The sequence below is a fragment of the Protobothrops mucrosquamatus genome, unplaced genomic scaffold (genome assembly GCF_001527695.2).
Source record: "Protobothrops mucrosquamatus isolate PMUCROS unplaced genomic scaffold, P.Mucros_1.0 scaffold778, whole genome shotgun sequence".
Classification (NCBI taxonomy): domain Eukaryota; kingdom Metazoa; phylum Chordata; class Lepidosauria; order Squamata; family Viperidae; genus Protobothrops; species Protobothrops mucrosquamatus.
Genome location: NW_015387046.1, coordinates 851,979 through 874,204, shown reverse-complemented (window position 1 = coordinate 874,204; position 22,226 = coordinate 851,979). Strand labels below are relative to the sequence as shown.

Below are 22,226 nucleotides of genomic sequence, written 5' to 3'. Positions count from 1 at the left end.
GAGGGCATGGGTGACTGTGCGCAAGGCGTCTCGGTCCAGAAAAGGCCGCAACTGGTAAATCAGGCGTACCTGATAGAACGCCCCCCTGGTCACGGCCGACAGCTGGTCTTCCAGTGTCAGCCGTGAATCCAGGAGGACCCCCAGATTGCGTACCCTCTCCGAGGGAGCCAGAATTTCGCCCCCTATCGTCAGCGATGGAATCAGCTGACTATGCCGAGGCGCCGGCAGCCACAGCCACTCGGTCTTGGAAGGGTTGAGCCTGAGTCTGTTCCTCCTGTTCCTGTTTAGAATGTTCCACTTAAACTGCAGTTCCACTTAAACTGCAATTCCTTCTCTATGGAACAAGTTAAAATCAAGCTGCCCATTTTTCTCAAAAGCTACAGAACAAGAGTCATGTCTATGCAACTGTTACTAATTACATAATTATTCAGTTGAATAACTTGTTCCAATTTTTTTAACAAAAAATAAATATACAGTGGGCAGGTATCTTAGAATGGGAGAGGCTGATGAATAAACTGGTATAAGGAGATGAGAAGGATGTTTGTTATGAGATACTGCTGCCTGTTTAATACACACTTACAGATTAAGCATTAAAGTTTGGCTTATACTTTTTTCTGCAATTCAGGTGGAATTGTAACTTCAGTTACAAAATTAACATTTGAGGCTTCATTTGCAAACATTATTGTGTTCCAGAAATCATGTAATTTCCTGATGCATCCTGATATCGGCTACCCTATGTTTCTTAATTGAAATAGGTCAGATAAGGAATGGACAATATGTACCTCTCCTGTGCTGTGGGACTTCATCAGCCCCTCTCCATTTGGCTTTTGGAATTTATACTTGAGAGTCTCACATCTTGTCACTGCTGATATAAAAACTAAATTCCCAAAAAAATCTTTTATCTCTAAATAAAATGTAACTCTTTCTACAGGAACTGAAAGACATTGGTCATCGTGACCAGATGGCTGCAGCCAGAGGAATTCTTCAGAAAAACATTCCTATACTTTATACCGCTTCTCAAGCTTGCCTCCAACATCCAGATGTAGCTGCTTATAAAGCTAATAGGGACTTGATCTACAAGCAGTTGCAGCAGGCAGTCACAGGAATCTCTAATGCTGCCCAAGCGACAGCTTCCGATGATTCTGCCCAGCATCAGAGTGGGGGTGGAGAGTTGGCTTATGCACTTAATAACTTTGATGTAAGTTTTAAAATTTGTACCATAAATAAGTTTTGACACTGTATTTCTGGAGCAATATAATTGACAGCTTCTGATTTGCAACCTTGACATAAGGGGGATCGTTATTCGGTAATTGTAAAAACGAATAAAAGTATTATATTTCAAAATACAGTAGGGTCTAACTTTATTTGTAGGAATGCGAATTGGGAATTATTAAATTATGTACAACAAACACCTAATTTAATAATGCCCAGCTCAAACCAACTCTAGCAATTTGGAAATGCAAATTGCTTGTAACTGTATTTTATTACAGCACTTAAATTCTTCTCTTATTGGAAAATCAAGAGTTTTGTATCAATTTATTTTAAATTTCAGTTTTTCACTTTTTTGAGAGAAAGTGCAAGGGGCTTCCAGTTTGGAGGCTAGGCTTTCAGATTTTCCAGAATTCAGACAGGCTGTCAGATAACCAGGAATAAGGCCCTTGTGCTTTCTCAACGCAGTTACAGTTTACTCTGTGTTCCACTTGAACTATTTTTGAGTGACACACTTGATACACATATCTCTGGTTGAGAACCACTTCTCCTGGTCAACCATACGCAGCTCTCCATAATCTGCAAGGTACTTTTCCCAGCCAAATTGATCTTCCATTATCCAGCTTTTCCAGTCCCCCCCCCCCCATCCCCGAGCAGTTTGAACTCAGATTGGCCACTTGGAATGAGGTCAAGGCTACTATGTCTCTGATAGTTATGTAGAAGATAGAATCTGAGGAGATGCAGCTTGTACTACAAATTAATTACCTTTCTTACACAACTATTTGTAGTGTTCTTGATATTTTTTCTTTTGACCTGATGATCTTAAATGAGTTACTAGATTCTGTGATCCTAAAACGCTGCTGGCCTCATGTTTGAGCAATAGTTTTTTTGTGAATGTTCTTACTAGGGGGATATGCCAAATATTTGGTACCGTTTTTTCCCCCTCTGGTTAGAGCAGTGTTTCTCAACCTTGACAATTTTAAGGCATGTGGACTTCAACTCCCAGAATTCCACAGCCAGCATTGCTGGCTGTGGAATTCTGGGAGTTGAAGTCCACATGCCTTAAAATTGTCAAGGTTGAGAAACACTGGGTTAGAGAATGCGTAAACTTCCTTCAAAAAATTTAAGAAAAAAAATTGGCCTCAGACTTTCGTAGAACAACTATTAAAGTTTTGTTTCAGGTGAAAGGGTTTCCTTCCTCAACACAGTCTCTTAACATTCCCTTTTAACATTTCAAATAGGTCACTTCTAGCTACATTGGCAAAGTGTGGAGAAGATAAATTCACTCTCAGATATGTAAAATATTATAGAATATACAGACAATATTGCTATATGAGATTTTACTGAGCAGTTTCATTCTTGCAGTAAAGTGGCATAATTGATGTCAATTAAAAAATCAACAGATAAAAGATAATGGCATAATTAGTGTAATTAAAATATTTGGGCCTGCTGATACTAAATCAAAGAAACCTTAGCAGCCAGGAGAATTTTTAAGAAAAACAAAAAGCTGCCGAGTTTTTTAAAACAATAAACCTGGTTAATGAATATTACTTTAACATTAAGGAATAACAGTATACAGCATAAGTTGAAAAACTGGAAGACTGACAAACCACAAAACCAGAGTCTACTCTCTGATAATATAAATGAAGTCACTAATGCAGCCTTAAGTTCAAATAAATGTTTTTATGTATACTTATTCTAAAAAGTAATACTTGAAGCTAAGAAAATGACTAAAATCCGACTGTCAACATAGATCTCTGTAGACTGAATTCTAGTTTTAGCCAGTGTTACACTTGGTTAATTCTGGGTAGTATATTGATCTAAACGTTTTAGGACTACACTTGTTAAACAGAGACTATTTTGTAGTAATTTTAAGAGGTCTTCATCAAACTAATCCAGAATAGCATGTCATTTTATTAAAAGTTATAAACCATTTCTTTTTTTTTAACAGAAACAAATTATTGTAGATCCATTGAACTTCAGCGAAGAGCGTTTTAGGCCATCCTTAGAAGAGCGCCTGGAGAGCATCATTAGTGGTGCAGCCCTAATGGCTGACTCATCCTGCACACGTGATGACCGACGGGAACGCATAGTGGCAGAGTGTAATGCAGTGCGACAGGCCTTGCAAGATCTGCTTTCGGAATACATGGGAAATGTAAGTAACACGTACACTTGCGAAGATTTCATTTGAACTTTGGAGAACAATAATATAATGTGATTTGAATTAGAAGATGTGTACAGGTTCTCTTGAAAGTAAAAATGAGGTCATTAAAATTGTAATTGCCCTGTGATAGTCTTCTGCCGTGTTGCATAATTTTATGCAAAGATATTTTTTTTTTAAATGAAGTTAAAAACGAATACAAAGTAAGGGAAGAAAAGAAAAAAAAAGAAATCAAAGAGAACTGTTATAACTGATGAAACTTCTTGGATAAGAAGCAAAATGTTTTCATCTTTTTCCTCAAATGAAAAAAAGTCCAGTTGACTTTTGAAAGAAAGAAAAAGCACCTTTGAGTCAACTATGACCTGGATTACTGAGAATCTCTTTAGATGTTTAAATCAAAAAGAAAACTAAAAGTACAAAAAGAAAAAAATATATAAGGAAGTAACTTCCAATCTTCTTTACAGCAGTTATAAATACAACTATAGAGTTTCCTTTTACTTTATGGTTACAACATAACTCTCTTCTTTCAATAATCTATTCCAGTGATGGCAAACCTTTTAGAGACCGAGTGCCCAAAAAACTAGCCCTGCCCCCGCTCCATCCCCTGCCCCGCCCCCGCTCCACCACCACCCCTGCCCCGCCTGCCTGCAGGGCCACTCACCACCTCCAGGGCCCACCGCAGATCGCCCAGGCAGCCCAGCAGTGCTATGGCGGTCATGCCCTCTGCCCGCGCCCTGCAGCATCAACTGTGCATGATGGGGTGTAAGGGCAGAGTCTTGTCTATGCTGCCTGGCTGCCATGTCCTTGGCTGCGCTGTTCTGTGGGCCACGCTCAGGGGCAACTCTCCTTCAGGGGGGCGGCTGGAGAGGAGAGGGTCGCGGGGGGAGGCGAGGCTGGGGTAATGCACATGTGCCCACAGAGAGGGCTCCGAGTGCCGCCTCTGGCACCCGTGCCATAGGTTCGCTATCATTGATCTATTCTGTCTAATCATCAGACCCATAAATCATAAATTATTTTTTTCTGTTTGGTGCAAAAAATCTGTAAGGAGTTTCCAGGTCAACTATAAACATAGATAATTGTCTTTTTCTCTGATCAAGGAAGTCAGTTTGGCCATCTCAGCACATTCTATCATCTTTACCAGCCATTATTCCTCATTGTGGGCAATGCTAGTTTTTTCCTTTGTGCATGTAATAATCTCACTGCAGTTATTGTGTACAAAAACAAAGTTCCACAACTTTTTTCCAAACTGTTTGTCTATCAATCCCCCAAAGAAAAACCTCTGGTCTCAATTGTATATTAATCTTCAAAATCCTCTGAATCGGTGTATTATTTTTTTATTAATTTTTAAAATTGACTTGAGGATAAATTAGAATAGTAGAGAGTTTCAAAGGCTTGGATTTTTCCTCATTTAGAATTGATTCTGTATTAAAAGATTTCTTGAATTTGGCAGGATTCTGGCAGAAAAATGTTAAAAATACATAATCTGTGTAAATTGAAATAATGCCTTGCATATAAAAACCGTGTTACAGTTAGTTAAAACAATACACCTATGTGTCTACAATTCATAACTGCCAGTAATATTAATGTTTAACAGGATATATTTTTGTGCTTGAGTAGAAAATGTAAAGATAAAGGTTTCCTCTGTGCAGTTGTGTCCGACTCAGGGAGCGGTGTTCATCTCCATTTCTTAGCCCAGTTACAAGTGTACAACTGTATTGAATAGAGCAGGGTGGACAACCTATGGAGGGATGTAGCCTCCAAAGCCCCTTTTGGGGAACTGTGAAAGATTATGCCATCACATTTTAGCATTAGATTGCTGAAAATGTTATTATTTCCTGCTGATTTTGGGCAAACAATGAAAACATAGATATATCAAACTTCAAGTACTCTTAGCGTTGCTATCAAATTTTAAAATAACCCAGAAAATGGCTTGATGGATAACAATGTTAAATCTACCCCTTTGTAGATTGCCCAGCCTCCTTCATCCAATAATAGCTGAAATGCAATTAAATTAACTATTTAACTATTTAAATGTTTCATGTATGTAAAAATGTCTGAACAAAAACATCTTCTACACTCTGTGGATTAGAGCAGAGGTCCCCAACCTTTTGGGCACCAGGGACCGGTTACGTGGAGAGAGGTTTTTCCACGAACTGGAGGGGGCGTGGTTTTATGTATTGTTTGCATCCTATGGATGGGGCTTTCCTTGTTTGTGCAGACCAGTTGCTGGCATGCCACGGCTCGGTACTGGTCCACAGACCAGGAGTTGAGGATCCCTGGATTAGAGAATACAAAGTGAAGTCCTGGATTACATCCGGCCTCCAAAGGTCTTGGGAGAAGCCTGCAGGGACTTTCTTTGCAGCTAGATTGTTCAAAATAATTTGTGATGAGCTTATCAAAATTCTCTAAATGAATTATATTTGGAAATACATTTGGAATATAATCAGAATTCTAATATCTATTGGCAAATACTGGGTTAAAAAATCTTTTTTTCAGGTAGACTGAACAACACCTGCTCTAGCTGACATAACATGGTTGTGTTCGTAAAATAAAGGACAAGATTGATGTGTTATAATCAACTATAATGTGATACAATCAATTAATTTCCAATCTATTTTTATGAAGGAACTCTTTCTATTTGAATGGAAGGTGGAAAAGGGAGACAGGTTTTGGAAAAGTAGGAGATACCAGACAGCAAGTCTATACTACTTGCAAAGAAAGAATTTAGGCTTTTTTTAAATTGAGGAAATGTGAAGAGGTTGGTAAAGGGGAAAAAAACCCAAGAGAAAATTGGGTAGCAAGTATTATAATATATTCCTTTGGTTCTTTTGTTACAAAAACATCTAAATTTACTCAATCACTAAACTAGTTTATTCTTTTACAATTCCCTTTTTTTTCTTTTTCATTATTTTTCCTCAGATAAAATAGTGAGCTTTTAGAACAAATCATTGAATAAAATCATGGCTTGTTCTTGGCTTCTTTCCTTGTCATATTCAAACAGCAATAAGACAAAGCCCCTGGTTTGGACAACAGACTTGAAACTACAGATGGAGAGTCATATTGCTTGGTTAATTGCACCTGTTTGCTGGGGACACCAGAATGCATATATTAGAGCAGCTGACATCATCAGATGCTTTATCTATTGCAGGCATGTCAAACTGCCGGCCCGTGGGCCGGATGCATCACGACGAAACTGCGCCCACCCCATTGCTGGCAATGGTGGAAAAGTTGCGATACGTCACACGACATCATGTGACGTCGCGAGTTTGACATGGCTGATCTATCGGGAGAGAAAAAAAATTCATGGCATTTGTCTTTTAAAAAAAACTCTGAATTGTTTATTCATAATTGACAAAATAGATTTTAATTATTAGAATCCATGTTCCCCTCTATAAAAATAAACATACATTTGAAAAGCTGGCATCTAAAACTTTACCTATGGCTGTTGATATGGCATCTTGATATTCAAGATGCCTCCTGAAAATCCTCCTAGACTTGAGGTATCTTCAGAGAGCGTTCCTGGAGTGACTTCCAATAGAATGTGAAAATTATCACCACGTTTACAACAGATACTTCAGCTTTGTCCGTCAGCTTAGATTTTGTGAAATACTTAAGGAGAATGAAGCCAATAATGGTGGAAAATTGAGTGCAGTTTTCTTGATTTTCTTTGGTAATATCTGCTCTAAATATCATGAAAACATCCTAAAGGATAGCCAGGTATTCATTATATTGATATTTCTTCATTTTACATTTTAAATGTAAACCATTGTATAAACATTCTTTTGGAAATCTACAGTCAACACATTTTTTATGGTAGCTAGGAATCTGAAGAACTCCTACAGGTGTGCTTCAAGCTGTAGGAGTCCAATTTTGACTTTTTTTCATTTCAACCATATTTTCTCGTATTTCGGTGAAACTATCTTGTGTACTTACTTTCAAAACTGGATTACAATAGGATAGTAAGGAGAGGATGATTGAAAAGGCCCATTTAGATCTTGAACAATGAGTCTATAGTAATTTATAAAGCCATTCGTTTTGTTGTCAATTGTGCAATTGTAGTACTTAAAGTGCTTAGAAAAAATAGTTACTTTAATTAAATAGCACTCAAGCATAGTTTGGAACATTTGGAAATCCAAATAGCAATTTTATATGATAAAATTAATTGGATTGAAGCAGCCACAAACACTACATATGATTCAAACCAACACTACACTAAAGAAAAAATAGCCCTTTAATGCATGTGTACCCAACTTTAAGAGGTATATTTTGAGTTTTAAGTAGCTTTGCACAATTTTTAAAACTGCATCCTTCTGCAAATTAAAGCCCCAGTCACCCTTGTTGCCCAGAAGATGGGAAAAGGGAAGGACTTCACTGTCAATATACTGGTCTGTATATTGACAAGTAAGGCAAGACATAATTTCTGAAACAAAATCTGCCCTATTCAGAAATCGGTGTCTTCAGTTAATCAGTCTCAATACTATCATACTATGCACGGAAAATAGAAAACATGTACAGACACAAAATTTAAATAAAAACAGTGTTGAATAGGACTTGATGTATAATGTATGTGAGAAAGATCTTGGGAGACAGGATGAAAAGATGGTGCCTAAGGAATAGTCAGATAAGAGACAGCATAACCTGCAGCTGGATAGTGGCCGGGCAAGAGGTTCAGGAGGGACCCTCTTTAGTTTCTTGGGTTATAAAGCAGATGGCAGGAGATTGGTCCTTTCAGAAGGCACTGCTAAGGTAGCTTTACAGTAAAGTAGGATTAGCTTCTGGTCATGTTTCCTGTCTGGCCTAACTGGTAAAGCTGACATCGTGAAAGCTTGTACTTGAGTAGTGCTGGATGATCTATGAGTGTTATAAAAAATTGGTTCATTTAGTGGTTACTGGTATATAATAAATTTAATTCAGTCCTCTTAAAAACAGAAGCCACGTAACCAGCCTCACAAATTATGACTATTTTTAAAAAAATATTTGACCTTTTGTTAATTATAGCGTTTCGTGAATTTCTTTTCTGCATTATTGGGAAAATTAAATTCAGAAATAGTTGTGAAATGCTATTGATTATGCAGAAAAGAAAATTGACTGTATCAGCAAATCTGCATTTTCCCAATCCTATTTTCAGATATTTGGTCCATTTAAGCAATGAAATTGTTATATGGATATTGATTCAATTATCCATCACTGGAGGTTTTCAAGAAAAGATTGGACAACCATTTGTCCGGGATGGTATGAGGACTCTTGCCTTGGGCAGGGGTTTGGCCTAGATGTCCAAGGTCCCTTCCAGCTCTATGATTCTATGATTATAGCTTATATGAAGTATCTAAATCTAATACATATTTGATAGGTTACTCTTAGTTATAAGATATAGAATTATGTGGCAAGATCCCAATATATGGAACACCGATTACAGCAGTGATGGCGAATCTTTTAGAGACTGAGTGCCCAAACTGCAACCCAAAACCCAATTATGCATCGTCGAGTGCCAGGTGGGTTTGGCCCATTGGCTGGGCATGGCCCATTGGCTGGGCGTAGCTGCGGTGGTAACGGCAGACTGGCTGGGACTAAAAAGTTCAATCAATTCCATCTTTGCAAGACCCTTTTTTTCCCCGCGAGAAATTGAAATTGACTGATTGAACCTTTTTTTTTTCTTTGTACACGGCAGTGGAGGCCTAAAGCGAAAAGGTTTTATAAAACCCAGCTGAAGGCCTAGGACTGGGGCGACGGCGCGCGTGCTTACAGAGAGGGCTCTGAGTGCCGCCTCTGGCACCCGTGCCATAGGTTCGCCACCACTGGATTACAGTATTGAAACTTGTAACAGGAGTGTAGCTCAATCAAATACTTATTGTTTAGCACCATAGCCATTTTTGTGCTTGCCGTCTGGCAGAATTGTGAGAAGATGTAAAACCACTTTTGGTTTTGGTTTTCATTTAAGTTTAATTAAAAGCTTATCTTTATTTAAGAAAATAAACCAACAGATTATTTTAACCTAGCTTATTTAATAACACCACATTAAGATTACCCATGTTAAAAAAAAAGAAGAAGCAAACAGTTCCAGTGTCTGCAGCTCTATAGGGGAGTAGGAATTTTTCATAGTGGAAAACAATGTTTCCAAATTGGACTACTGTAATGAATCTTTCTTCCACTGCATTAAATTTGCACTGGAGACCCCAGGGTTCTTCTTCTCTTCACCATAGAGCTTGTGTCATTAACTGGACCAATCTTTTTTTTCTCCTCAGGCTCTTAAAGCTATTACGGGATACAAGTTGATGGGGAAGGATTTATATACCACTTTGAGCTTCCAGAAAAAGTGAAAGATGAATATGTAAAATAAAAAATATTCACATATGCCGGGAACCATTTCTGATTCACAAGGCATCTCTGTCTCTTCTGCTTTTCTTTCCCTGTTAGAAGAATCAAAATTATGCAGTGGCTGCTAAACCAAGAAATGGTTTCCAGCACTAATAAGAGTTAAAGCATTGAGAAGGCAATGAAAGGTCAAAGGCATTTTTAAGCTTCAATTGATAATGGGCTTGTCTACCAGGAAATTAGGCCATTTGGACATTCAAATATCATTATATTTCAAAGTGTATCTAAAAAGCAAATTATTGTCCTCATTTTATGAAAAGAAAATTACATGCACATTGCTTTTACCTAATTCCTTTTGGCCTATTTCCAGAGCATATAACCAAAATAATTGAAGGATGTCTCAGAATAAAAGTTAATATTACTGAAAGGAGAAATTGTTATTTTTCAACCTCTAAGCAAAAAAAAAAGCTAAGACAGCACCTAGAAAATGGGAGCTCTGCCTCTTGTAATCGGACAAGGCTGTCTAGTTATAGGGGGGGGAAGAGGAATTGCTTCATCCAAATAATAATGGAATAATTCGTGTTTACTTTCTGCTGATAGAATGGTATCCACTCCTGCAACATCCTGATCTTATTTAATGTGAGATATAATAGCACTACTACTACTACTACTACAATGTGTATGCTGATCAGTATTAATAATAGCCAAGTATTCAAATGTGTCCTTTAATCTGGAGGTGTTTTTCTGCCTTGAAAAGAATAAAAAACTGCTCCTCTGAAATATACTGCAAATTTTAGGCATTTGAAAAGCGAAGAGCAGTATAAGGAAAAGGGAGAACTAAACCTTGTATTTTAAACAAATAGTTATGTTTATTAGAAAACACTGGATAATTTTTGTGGCAAGATTGATGATGTGCTTTTACAAAAGCCTCTAAGGTATGGTTGTCTGAATTTCAGCAATTATGATAATTGAAAGCCACTTATGCTGTGAGATGAATAAATATTAGAATATATGTCTGTCCCAGAAATTATTCTCAATTTTATATTGAAAACCCTAGATAAGCATCTCTAATGTACTTAAGGTCACCATATATTAATAAAAATGATTTCCTTTTTAATTCAAATGCAGTAATTGGTTCTTATTACTTATTGTGATCTTCTGTTAAACTGCACATTTATCTTAGGGATATAGACCCTTGAGTAGAAATGGGCTTAAGAACTACATATGTTGAATGTTTTAATATCTTTGAAGTCTACTTAAACGAATAAAATAATTTAAAATACAAAAACCAGTTCTTACAAGACCTGAGACTTCATAATCTGTTTACCATTCTGATCCTTTTACAAAATGTTTTTTCTTGAATTTTTTCATCAATGCTTTCTGTAAGTTTTGAATGGCCTCAGAGCAATTTGAGGCTGATGTTTTTCCATTCATGGACTGCTGAGTCTCATACTTAGAAACTTAAATAAACATGGAACAGTTTATATTATATCTCCTTATTTAAGGACTAGAAATTAAATTTTCTAAGAGCCTTACCTTGCTGACTGCTCATAAACTGTCAGAGGAACTAGAAATTATTTTTGTTGTACAAGTTATCAGTTTGATAGGTTCGACTATGTTGGAAAATCTGGTCTTTGATATAGAAAAGATTTTTCACATGTATTCCGGAAGGTTCTACTCTGTCTATGTAGTGATTTCAGTAAAATCAAGTTGAGCAACCAACAAGTGATTAATTAATATAAGAAAATTTATAAAATGGGAGTAACAAAGGAATCTCTTTACATTCTCTTACGTCTATTGGCAGAGCCCAGTTCAAAGGTGCCAAAAAGAAAAAAAGATTTGGTAGAATCTGTTGAAATTTTTTTTCTTCAATCTATGAAACAGTCTCTGAAACCACAGTAATCTTATCACATAAAACTGGAAGTTATGCACAACATAGGTTCCTGATACATAATTTGCAAATGAGAACATGAAGAATATGAAAATTTGTGAAAATATTTGATTTAATGATACTGTGCTCCTTCACATTCAAATTCAATATTGTGTTCTTGGAATTTAAAAAAGGCAACCCTCTACAATTTATCATCCTTAAGAAAAATCTAGAAATTTTCTGTTTACCTGATATAAGTAACAAAATAGTGTCTATTTGATCTTGATATCATGATGCCATGACAATAATATCCAAAACAAGAGGGCATCATATTTGTATCTTAGAAGGAAAACAATATGCTCATTCAAAAAAAAAGATTTTCCCACAACCTGTATTATAAGGAAAGCAAACTTATAAGCAAAATTAACAGTTTCTTATTTTGAAAGGGCACCAAGAAAGAGTCAGCTTCTAGTTTTATAATGTATAGATTTTTTAATGTTTTTGTACACTGCACTTACTGCATTATGAACTTCCCACCATCACTATCGAAAATGCATTTGGAATATTGCTAGTAGAAATCATTTGAATTTTCTATTAATATTTTGAACATTTAAAAATTTGAGGGGGGAAATAGAATGATAACTGAAAAAGAAGTATAGCATATATCTTTGAAATTGATGATGCAGATATGGCCATTATTTGATTTTCATTTAGATTACATGATTTGTATTATATTATATGATGTCTCAATAAGTTTTGTACTCTTGCAGAATTATTTCTCCACTAAATAGATCCTGTAATATTAAATTAATATGAATTTATAGTACAATACTATGCCAGCTAAAAGCTTATAAAGTTCAGTCTTTGTATTGGATCTTGAACTGGAAGTGATATTGAATATAATTAACCATCATAGCTTGTTCTTCCTATGGGTAGCAGAGAACATTTCATTCAGGAACTTTGCTTTCTGAAATAATGGAAATAATGTATATGTTCAAAGATTGATTGGACAGTGCTAAAATAAGTGATGGGTCCAATATTTATTTTCCTTCTGGGCTTTGTGTAATCGTCACTTGAAATATCAACTATAGAAGATGAAGTAATTCAAGACAGCATTCTGTTAAGAACTACTACCGTAAATAAAAATGGCAAAATCTATTTCAGCTTTGGTTGGAGCATTTGAGAGAGATATGATGCTTTGGGCTGGGTGTGATCAATAGGCTTGTAATTTAACACAGTTTAGAATTAATTCGTACAGGTTAGCATATCACCTAAAATTATATTTAATGATTCAGCATTTGGATCTTTGCCAAGGATATATATCATATCCATCTTCCTATGAATAAGTAATAATCGGGGGGCACTGAAAATTGTGTTTAAATTGCTATCAGGTGATGTTAATATTTTGCCTATGGCTTTTCACCTCTTCAAACTCTTATTTAATGACCCTGTCAGTGTGAAAATACATATTGGGACTGGTCACAGTCTTAAAATAATACTTGCTGCATTACTGAATGTGATACCAGTAGCTATTAATGTTGTCACTTTAAAAAATGCCCTCTTTTTAGACTCGTAAAGAAGAGTAAAGTAGAGAAATCCAACTAACATAACTAGAACCAAACTGGTCTACATCTGATATATTTTGGTAATTATATAATTGTACCATGCAGCCCATATGACTGAGGTTATAAGATTAATGCATAATATTGTCCTGCACTTTCTCCTTAGATTAAAGCAATCAAATATATAGGCATGATAATATGAGATACTAGCTAAGGAGCTAAAATTTGTATTCTCAAATCTTGTATGTCTATGAAAATTATATTAGACTGTCTAGGTATTTTCAGGTAATTCAGAAGGAAAAGAACAGATTGACATAGGAGAAAATAACATCTCTTAGCTACTGGTACTTCCTGCAGCATCTCCTGACTTAGTGAACTGCCCTGAAGAGAAGGGTTAGTAATAACAAAGGGTTTTGACCAATTAGTAAGCCAATTGTTGCAACTCCATATAGTAGTTAAGTAATGCTGATGAAATAATGCTGGTCTGTATTCTGATGGAGTATCTTATGAGATACAAATGTCATTAAGATGCTGAGAAAAATGTTCTTTTAGAATGTGACTGTTAACATAAATTGTTACTCAGTTGCCTTCCAAATCTTTGCAGTTTATACCTCTCTTTTCACCTTCAAACCAATTTGCTTACACACAGTTGGTTCTTGTTAAATTAGTAGATGGAAATAGGGACCAAAATATAGACAATTCTCAGTCTGATAAGTGGAACATAGATTCTTAATAGATATGTTTCAATGCAGAGAAAATCTAGTTACCAGATGCATAGAATATGCTGTATATGGCTGAAAGATAATGGCTTATCATGTAGAGGATTTGTAGATTTTATCTACTTTTCACTAATAGTTTGGTTTAATAGAGCTTTAAGTAATACAATCCAATATATTGAGCTAAAGTAATGCCAATTATAAAATGTGCAAGTACTGGGATTTGATGCACTGGCTTTTTAAAGTCTGAAATTTCCATCCTTTTCACCCTGTTCAGATCTTTGCAATATTTATTCAAGGATGCTTATATAGCATATGCATCAGAAAAAGGATGATTTGCTTGAAAACCTTATAGCATAGTACAATATACAATGTTATATACTGATTTAAAGAATCCAAGCATCAATATTTCTTTTCCCCACAAACAAATGTCATTGTTGAACTTGCCATGATGGTTAGAACTACATATATACATTTTCTTCAAAATATTATACCTTTGATTATGTGTTCATGATTTTTGAGAATTGTGCTAAATAATTTCTTAATTGTATTACATTTAAACTACACAAATGTGTAGTAAAGTAAGTTTCATAAACCCCAAATTTTGAATTTGTAATATCCAAGAACTGATTATTTGCTTTTGAGAGAAATTTTGTCCTACTTTAAATGACATTATAATTTTTCTCCACAAAAAAAAAATACCAATCTGAGTTTTAAAAGTTCTTACTTTTTCCATAAGTGTAATTTAATTAATTATATTGCAATCAGTAGAGCCCTCTCCTTGAATATTGGATTTGTGTTTAAATTATCCAGGCTTGGAATTTACAGTGGTAATTGAGAATTCATTCTGTGAGAATAATTTGGTGCCAGAGGAATAGTAATGAATATAGAAATTAGTTTTCTGATATTAAGTAGACAGGCTTATTGAGGAAAAGAAAGAGGGCTTTTTGCTTTAACAAATCCTTAGTGTTCATTTCTTTATATGTTGCTCCTTGGTATGAAATGTATTCCATTAAAGTCAGGACAGATTTAACAAAAGTTGAAGCTCATGTAATATTTGGAGACCACACTAAATGCTACTGAATAGTTGTAGCAGGTTAATATTTTGAAATAATGAATGTGATCTTTATTTAGAAGTGGCAGTAGCTATATTCTGAATTTGCAACACATTTAGAATTCTGAAATCTTACTATAGAGTTAAAATTGTACTAAAATTTCATGCTGTAGTAGACTGGAAAAATCCCTTTTCTGCACCTTTCTACTGTAGATCACAAGACAGAGAACAATCTTTTAAGGAAATTACCTTTTTGGGTTTTTTTTGGTTAGTATGTATTTCATGAAACACTGAACTGGCTGAAATGTTGGTAAAATTTAGTAATTACAATGCATCATTTGGTAAAATATTTCCCCTTAAGTCCATTAAATATATCCCCAACAATATTTTCATCCAAATTATTTTTCTAAATTATATCTGGAGGCTTGGGAGTAAAAAAATAAAAAATTACACATATAATTACATAACATGAAACAATATACATATTTTGGGCTTGAGCATATTTAGATTCCAAACATCAGGAATGCAAATGTAATGCCAACACTGTTATTTAAACACTGAAAATATTGTGGGTTTATTTAAAAAAAAAAAAAAAACACACCCTGAAATACTACTGCATCACTCAAAACAAGTTGCTTAGAAAAAAAATCTAGGCTTTCTCAGTTTTTGAGTTTTTTTAAAAATGTATCAGATCCCTGCAATTTAAAATAAGTTTATCTCCTTTGTGTTCTTTGATTACCTGTAGATATTACACTTCACATTCTTTATAGGGTAACTGCTGACATTTGCATTGTCCATAGCCATTAATGATGATGAAGGGTCCTTCATGGGCAGGTTCATATTCATTATATGGTCCTTGGTCTGACATATTTGACATATGTAGCCGTGTTTGAGATCGTAGTTGCCTGTGGCTTTGAATAATTGAACACTGCCTAATTTTTCTTAATGTGGGAGGACAGCACTTCCTGGAGATGAACACTACAAAAATGATAAAAAAGAAAGAAAACAATAAAGCCATTGTTCCTGTAATTACCTGCTGGGTGAAAATGACATTGTTTGGTTCAGGCATCTGCTCTTCGGTGGTAAAGGGTACGCCTGTGGTGGTTGAAATCTCTTTATCTCCCACATGGAAATTTGAGGAGCTTATTCGTTTTGTATATTCAGTCGTTGGAGCTCTGTGAGTTGTAGCAATGGGTGTAACAACAGTTGACACATTCCAGCAAAGCTGAAAACCATAAACTGCATCTAGAATATCCTCTCCCTGTGTATGGTTTGGGGTATGACAAAGGATAGAGTATTCCCACCGACCGTGGAAGCCACTGAGCCATGTGGCTAGTGCGCATATTTTGGGGCTGCATTCCCAGGGGTTGCTGGAGAGACCCACAGTCGTTAGGGTTTTAAGTGAATATAAAACCTTGGACTCCAGCGTGGTTAGCTTGTTACGATCCATTAGGAGAATTTTAAGATTAGGCATTATTTCAAAAACTGTCATATCAATGGCTTTGATCTCATTTCCAGACAAATCTAGCTTTTCTAAAGTGCTCCAGGTCCATTCCATCCCACAGGTCAGGTTGCTAATTTTATTCCCCTGTAAGAAGAGCATGTGCAGGTTGCTTAGCCGAAGGAAGTGAGCAAAGTTAATCTTTGTCAGCTGGTTGTGCTCTAGGTGAAGCTCCCTTAGTTTGGTTAATCCTGCAAATCCATTGCGTGCCAAACTTCGCAAGCGATTTGTGCTCAAATCCAAAAAATCCAAACTACGACAGTCTGAAAACAGGCGGACTGGAATAGTCCTCAGAGAGTTGGAACGTAAACTTAGGGTTTGCAGTTTACGAAGGCCATAGAACAATTCAGGATTCAAAGCAGATAATTGATTGAAAGACAGATCCAAATGTTGCAGGTTAAGCAGCTGGCTAAAAGTTGTGTTTGATAAATAAGATATTTTGTTTGAACTTAAAATTAATTCCTTGAGTTTATACAGTCCTTGAAAAGCATCTTCTCTTACTGTACCAATTTGATTATGGTCTAAATGAAGCCAGGTAAGTTGACTGAAGCTTGCAAAGTGATCCCCTTCGAGTTCCATAATAAAATTGTGCCTCAATGACAAACCTAGACAGCCCTTGTCAGTGGTGTTTGGCACCGAGTGAAACCCCTGAGAGTCACAGTAAAAGAGCAGCTTCTCACAACGGCATTTTGGTGGACAAGCCGTGCCCAAGGCAGGCAGCATTTTAAAAACAATACTCATTGCATATACTGCTGCCAGCATAGGAGCCCCTAATGGCCACTTGAAATGTAAGCCTGCAGAATATAATTCAGGGAAACAACAAAATAGGATATTCTTATCAGAGGTATGCTTAAAACAAGAGGAGAAAGATTGCTGCAAATAATGACATGCATTAAATTGTTTTGGAGCTTTAATTTTTATTTTAAAAAAATATGCTTGGTAGAGATATCTTAAGTTACTGGAATTACTGATAAGCAATTTCCCGGTCTTAAAAAAAGTATTGCTCCCTAAACGTGCATTTCAAGAGCTGGATTAACTGCACATTATAAAACAAGTCAAATAATGCAAACTTACCCATTCTTTTGAGTACGTTGGAGGTTGCATTCAGTCGTAGTTTTAGACTCAACACAGTGAGTCTGTAAAAAGCTCTAATGTTGACAGCTTTTAAATCATTTACTCTCTTTACTGTTCTTGGATATTGAAGTTTAAAAAAAAGGCTTCACATTCCATTTCTGATATATTCCTTTGAATTCATTACCTTGATTTCCAGTGGCAGATCTGTTAATTCCTGAATCGCTGCTGAGTTGATTGGCAGGTTTTCTTATACTGTACAGCTGCTTAATTGCGAACGCTTTCCACAGCTATGGCTTTTTTACTCTTAACTTGTTGATGGCAGATGGGTAGCTTATCACTGAGAGAAGCTTCTGTAGTCGCTTGAATGCATTTGCTGAAAAGCTTTCAGGGCTAAGGTACAGAACGCATTTGCTTATGTGCTGCTACCACACAACTGTATATAGGCTGACGTCACCCTGTGACGTTCCTTTTTGTTTGGGTTTTCCAGAAGCTTTTGCAGTTTAAGGCACTATAGTGCAAACTCTGAATTGTGAGATTAGACTACCACTAAGAGGAAAAAAAGTAAGAATTCTTCAGCTGATATCCAAGAGATGGGAATGATTTTTCAAGAGTGTCTCTTGCAGATTACATGCTTATTTACTACAATTTTAAAGCTATACAGATTTTGTTTTTTTTGTGATTTAGTATTTGTGTTGGTATTCTGTATGAAAACTGTAGAGGTGGTACATAAGAGCATTACACCTCACACACACTTTTTGTCCCCCCAAAAAAAACTTAACAGGAAAAACTTGCACACGATATAGCACTTTAGAAATTAGTACCATTCACTTATAAAGTTTTTTTTTTTTTTTTTAAAAAAGGGAAGATATTTATAAATGCATAGCTTATATTAAAAAGGCAAGATTTAAAAAAACGGTAAAGTGGTGTGTGAAAATCAATTGCACTGGGCTTTGATGATTCTTCATCTGGAGAGTTCAGACAGAATTTAGAAACATGTATACATACTTAAATACATACATGGATTCCATTCCAAACGATTGAGTCCCTGCCTGGAAATTTGCAGGATAGTAACATGAGCCAGAGACGGTAGTATTTAATTGCATGCTCGGCTTTGTAGTTATCCGTTCAAATAATGTGAGTAACCTGGTAAATATTTGATTTGGAAATGGTAATATAGTAGTTTTATTCAAATTTGGCAGCATCGAAACATAATTCTCAGTTAATAAGAATTAATGCTAACAGAACCTAACTCTCACTTTATATTTTGAGTATTATTCTGTCACTGCAATAATTGTTTAACTCCTAAAGTAGCCTGTAATTTTTTATAGAGTGTGTGTGTGTGTGTGTGTGTACGTGTACATGCATACATGATGGTAAAACTATATGATTTAGCAGTGTAAATAACTATGCTACTTTCTCCAGCACTGGAGATGGAGGATCCACCCATGGGCAGGAATACAGTCATAACCCATGAGTGGATCCTCCATCTCCGTGCTGAGAAAAGGCGTTCAGGTAAGACAACGCCCCTTCTCCAGCACTGGAGATGGAGGATCCACCCATGGGTTATGACTGTATTCCTGCCCATGGGTGGATCCTCCATCTCCATGCTGAGAAAAGGCGTTCAGGTAAGACAACGCCCCTTTTCTATGCCTGTTTTTCTCAGGGAAATTACTTCCTTTTCATCTGACACTTGTAGAATTCTTGATCAAGTACTTATGGAAGATAATATATCAGGAATTTTCAGTTACTGTTCTTAGAATTTTGAATATGCAGTACTTTTCAGAAAATTACTGTTAAATCTGATCTTTAGATTTGGCTGGTGGGGTGGGAGAGGTTATCTACAGATTTTACCAGATCTCATTAACCAAGCCAAAAACTCTGGTTGTCCATCCACAGTTAGAATGATGGAAGCTGTTCAACAGCAACCAAGGAAGCACGCAAAGTCCAAAGGGGCTCTGAGTTGAAATAGTGATTAGTAGTTAGCAGACTTGACAAAACAGGCAACTCCTTTCTTGAAAAAAGATAGAGCTGAAGAAGCTCTTTCCTGTTCTAGACCAAAAGCGGTGGGATGTTGAGCTTTTATGTCTGGTTCTAAGTCATAAAGAAACTTCCAAATCCAATCCAACATTCTGCTGAACTTTTTGATTGGGAAGAAAATGTGTTTTCAGAGTTGTGGTTTTGAAACTGAAGATGCCAGACTTCAAAATACCCAATGAAAGGTAGCTCCATACTTTGTATGGCTATCTTAAAGTACTAAACTCCCCACTATCTTAGCAGAGCCCTTTTTATTTTAGATCTTGAAACTCATATTCTCAAATCATGCATAATTGTTTTCAATTATTCGAGGTACATGAAAGGAAGAGACCCTGAATTTTAGACAATGTCAAAGAAACAAAGAGAGTAAAAAAAAACGATGAGCATGCTCATTTATTATACATAATGCTCAGATTTTTACCATATCAAGACTTAAGTATACCATCAACTGAAACCAGTCCTGGAGGTTTTTCCCTTCCAAAGGAACTGTGCATATGACATACTTCTACTCGGGTTTATAGATACTTGCCAGAAGCCACAATCTAAAAAAGGATAAAAGCTAAAACTTGAATTAATTCCTAGTTGTATGTAAAATAAGGCATTCCAATTTTTTTAATTGATTCTGTGTGTGTATGCACACACACATACAAAAGTATTCCCTCTTGCATAAAGATGCAAGTATGCGCACACATCTTCATTCCAGTTGAACAGCAAAAAAGAAAGAAAAGCAGGATGGAGAAAGGGTGTGAAAAAGGGATAGTCATATTTGGAATGTAAAAAAGAAAAGTTGAACCAAACAGGAGGAGAGGGGACAAAATAACTGAAAAAGGAACTGTTGGCCCTCCATTTGTAAAAGATGAGTATCTCCTTTAAGTCAAAAGAGGAGGCTAAGTAGCTGTTTTGGGTGGGGGTGGGAGAGAGAGAGAATATATGAATATGGGACGGAAGTGTCTGTCTTGTTTAAATAGTACTATTTATGAAAGAAAAACCCATCTCCACTTTAATTGAGGGAATCATTTTAAATAAAGATAGTAATAGAAAGTCATTTATTTTCTTCTCAGTTTTGCTGTCTTTTTATGTAATTAAATTGAACAATTTAGATTATTGAGAGTATACTTGGATACAGTTGCTTCTGTGATGTGGAAATTTCTCCTAATTTTTTCTTGCAATTGCCTGATGCCCTTATGATAGTCAAGTAGGCCATTTGGCTGCTGTTAGTTAACTGCTCAGATCTTAGAAGAACTAAAGCAGTGGTTCTCAACCTTTTTAATGCCGCGACCCCAACCGGTCGTAAGTCAAGGACTAAACCGGTCGTAGGTCGAGGACTACCCAACCAGTCGTAAGTCGAGGACTTTCCCTGCCCGGGAGCGCCGTGCATGCGTGGTTCCGCCCCCTGCGCCGGCCAAGGCGTAGCTGGCAAGCGGCAGAGACGGAGCAGGCCGACCACCAGCTGGCCCAGCCCAAGGGAGGTAAGGCACCCGCCGGAAAAGGGGAAAAAATGGCGGACAAAAAAAATGGCGGACAGTCTTGCTTGGCGACCCCCGTGAAATGGTCGATCGACCCCAAATGGGGTCCCGACCCACAGGTTGAGAACCACTGAACTAAAGGAAGACAAAAGTAGAAATAACAATGGCAGGTATTTGCAAAGGCAACTGAAGAAGGGGAAATCTTAAAAGTGAAGTTTAAAGAGAAATATTCCAACAAATGATAGTAATGAAGAAATAAAGAAAATGAGGTTAATATTGCATATAGCTAGCATTTGTGGGTTTGGGAATTCAGATTATAAATGATTTGAAAGAATGAGCCAAGCCATTTGGCTTCCAATTTTAAACAATGGACATTAGAATTCCAAGAATCTTTTTCTGAGATGGATAGAACTGTAGTTTATCTTAGGTAAAAATCATATGTAGGGCCAGAATTATTATACATTGGTAGCATATTCAAAGGGAACATGCATAAAAATAGGAGTGGTTTCTCCATTTGTATGTTCATTTGCTTGTTATATTTCTAGACTACCCACCAACTACAGTACTTTAGACACTGTGCACATCATTAAAATATATATCATAGGTCAATATACAATAAAAAATATCTTACTATAATAGTGATGTACAAGTTTTAATCCTAGTTCAAATATATTTCCACTTATACTACTAGTCTAAACTTTCACTTATAATACATGAATTATTTTATTCCAACAAATAGGTGTATAGACTTTTTGGAAGCAGATCATTGGTTTGAATCCAGCTATTGGACTTTGTCTTCATTTTATGAGATTCCATCCTTTCAGAGCTCAATTTATTGTTTTGACATATAGTCAATAACTCTTAAGCAGAAAAACATGGAGTCAGCTAGAGTATGCCAATTTCGGAAACCCTGGGTTAGAAATGCAGTAATGTGTTTGCCTTAGATTAAAAACCAAAGTTGCTTATCATAGGATACCCAGGCAATCTAGTATCCAGATTGATGAGATTAAATTTGAATTTCTGAGGGGGCTCCCCATATCTCAAGTGTTTGCACAATATATGTTGGCAGCATAATTATATTCCTTGTTGCCCTTCATAGTTACAGTTTCCTTATCTCATTATCCATAGGTATTAGAGATACCTGACAGGGGTATGACAAAACAGACTTGATGCCAAACCTACAACTTTGTACTTGCATTGGATGCAAGGATATAAGGACAGAAATTGCATTGCCACATGCATGTTTTCGTTTTAACATAATCTGGGT

General features: G+C 36.1%; 2 protein-coding genes across 2 annotated transcripts in view; one reads left to right on the top strand and one right to left on the bottom strand.

Moving 5' to 3' along the window:
* The window catches only part of CTNNA1 (catenin alpha 1), a 65,698-nt gene that overhangs the window by 3,771 nt on the left and 39,701 nt on the right, over nt 1–22,226 (top strand). The window contains exons 5-6 of the mRNA XM_015818691.1: nt 932–1,198; nt 3,161–3,364. Coding sequence (XP_015674177.1) covers nt 932–1,198; nt 3,161–3,364 — 471 coding nt within the window. The remainder of the gene's footprint in view (nt 1–931; nt 1,199–3,160; nt 3,365–22,226) is intronic.
* On the bottom strand, nt 15,493–17,489 carry LRRTM2 (leucine rich repeat transmembrane neuronal 2). Its single transcript, XM_015818692.1, has 2 exons — nt 17,460–17,489; nt 15,493–16,751 (listed from the first exon to the last, which is right to left on the bottom strand). Exons 1-2 carry the CDS (start codon nt 17,487–17,489, stop codon nt 15,633–15,635), a joined length of 1,149 nt encoding a protein of 382 aa, XP_015674178.1. The 3' UTR covers nt 15,493–15,632.

What these genes read in the sequence shown, in the direction of transcription:
- LRRTM2 (XM_015818692.1), bottom strand. Translation starts at nt 17,489, where the DNA reads ATGCAACCTCCAACGTACTCAAAAGAATGG. An exon ending in CAACGTACTCAAAAGAATGG is followed by an intron (nt 16,752 to 17,459) that starts GTAAGTTTGCAT and finishes TCTTTCAATCAA; the next exon opens with TTATCTGCTTTGAATCCTGA.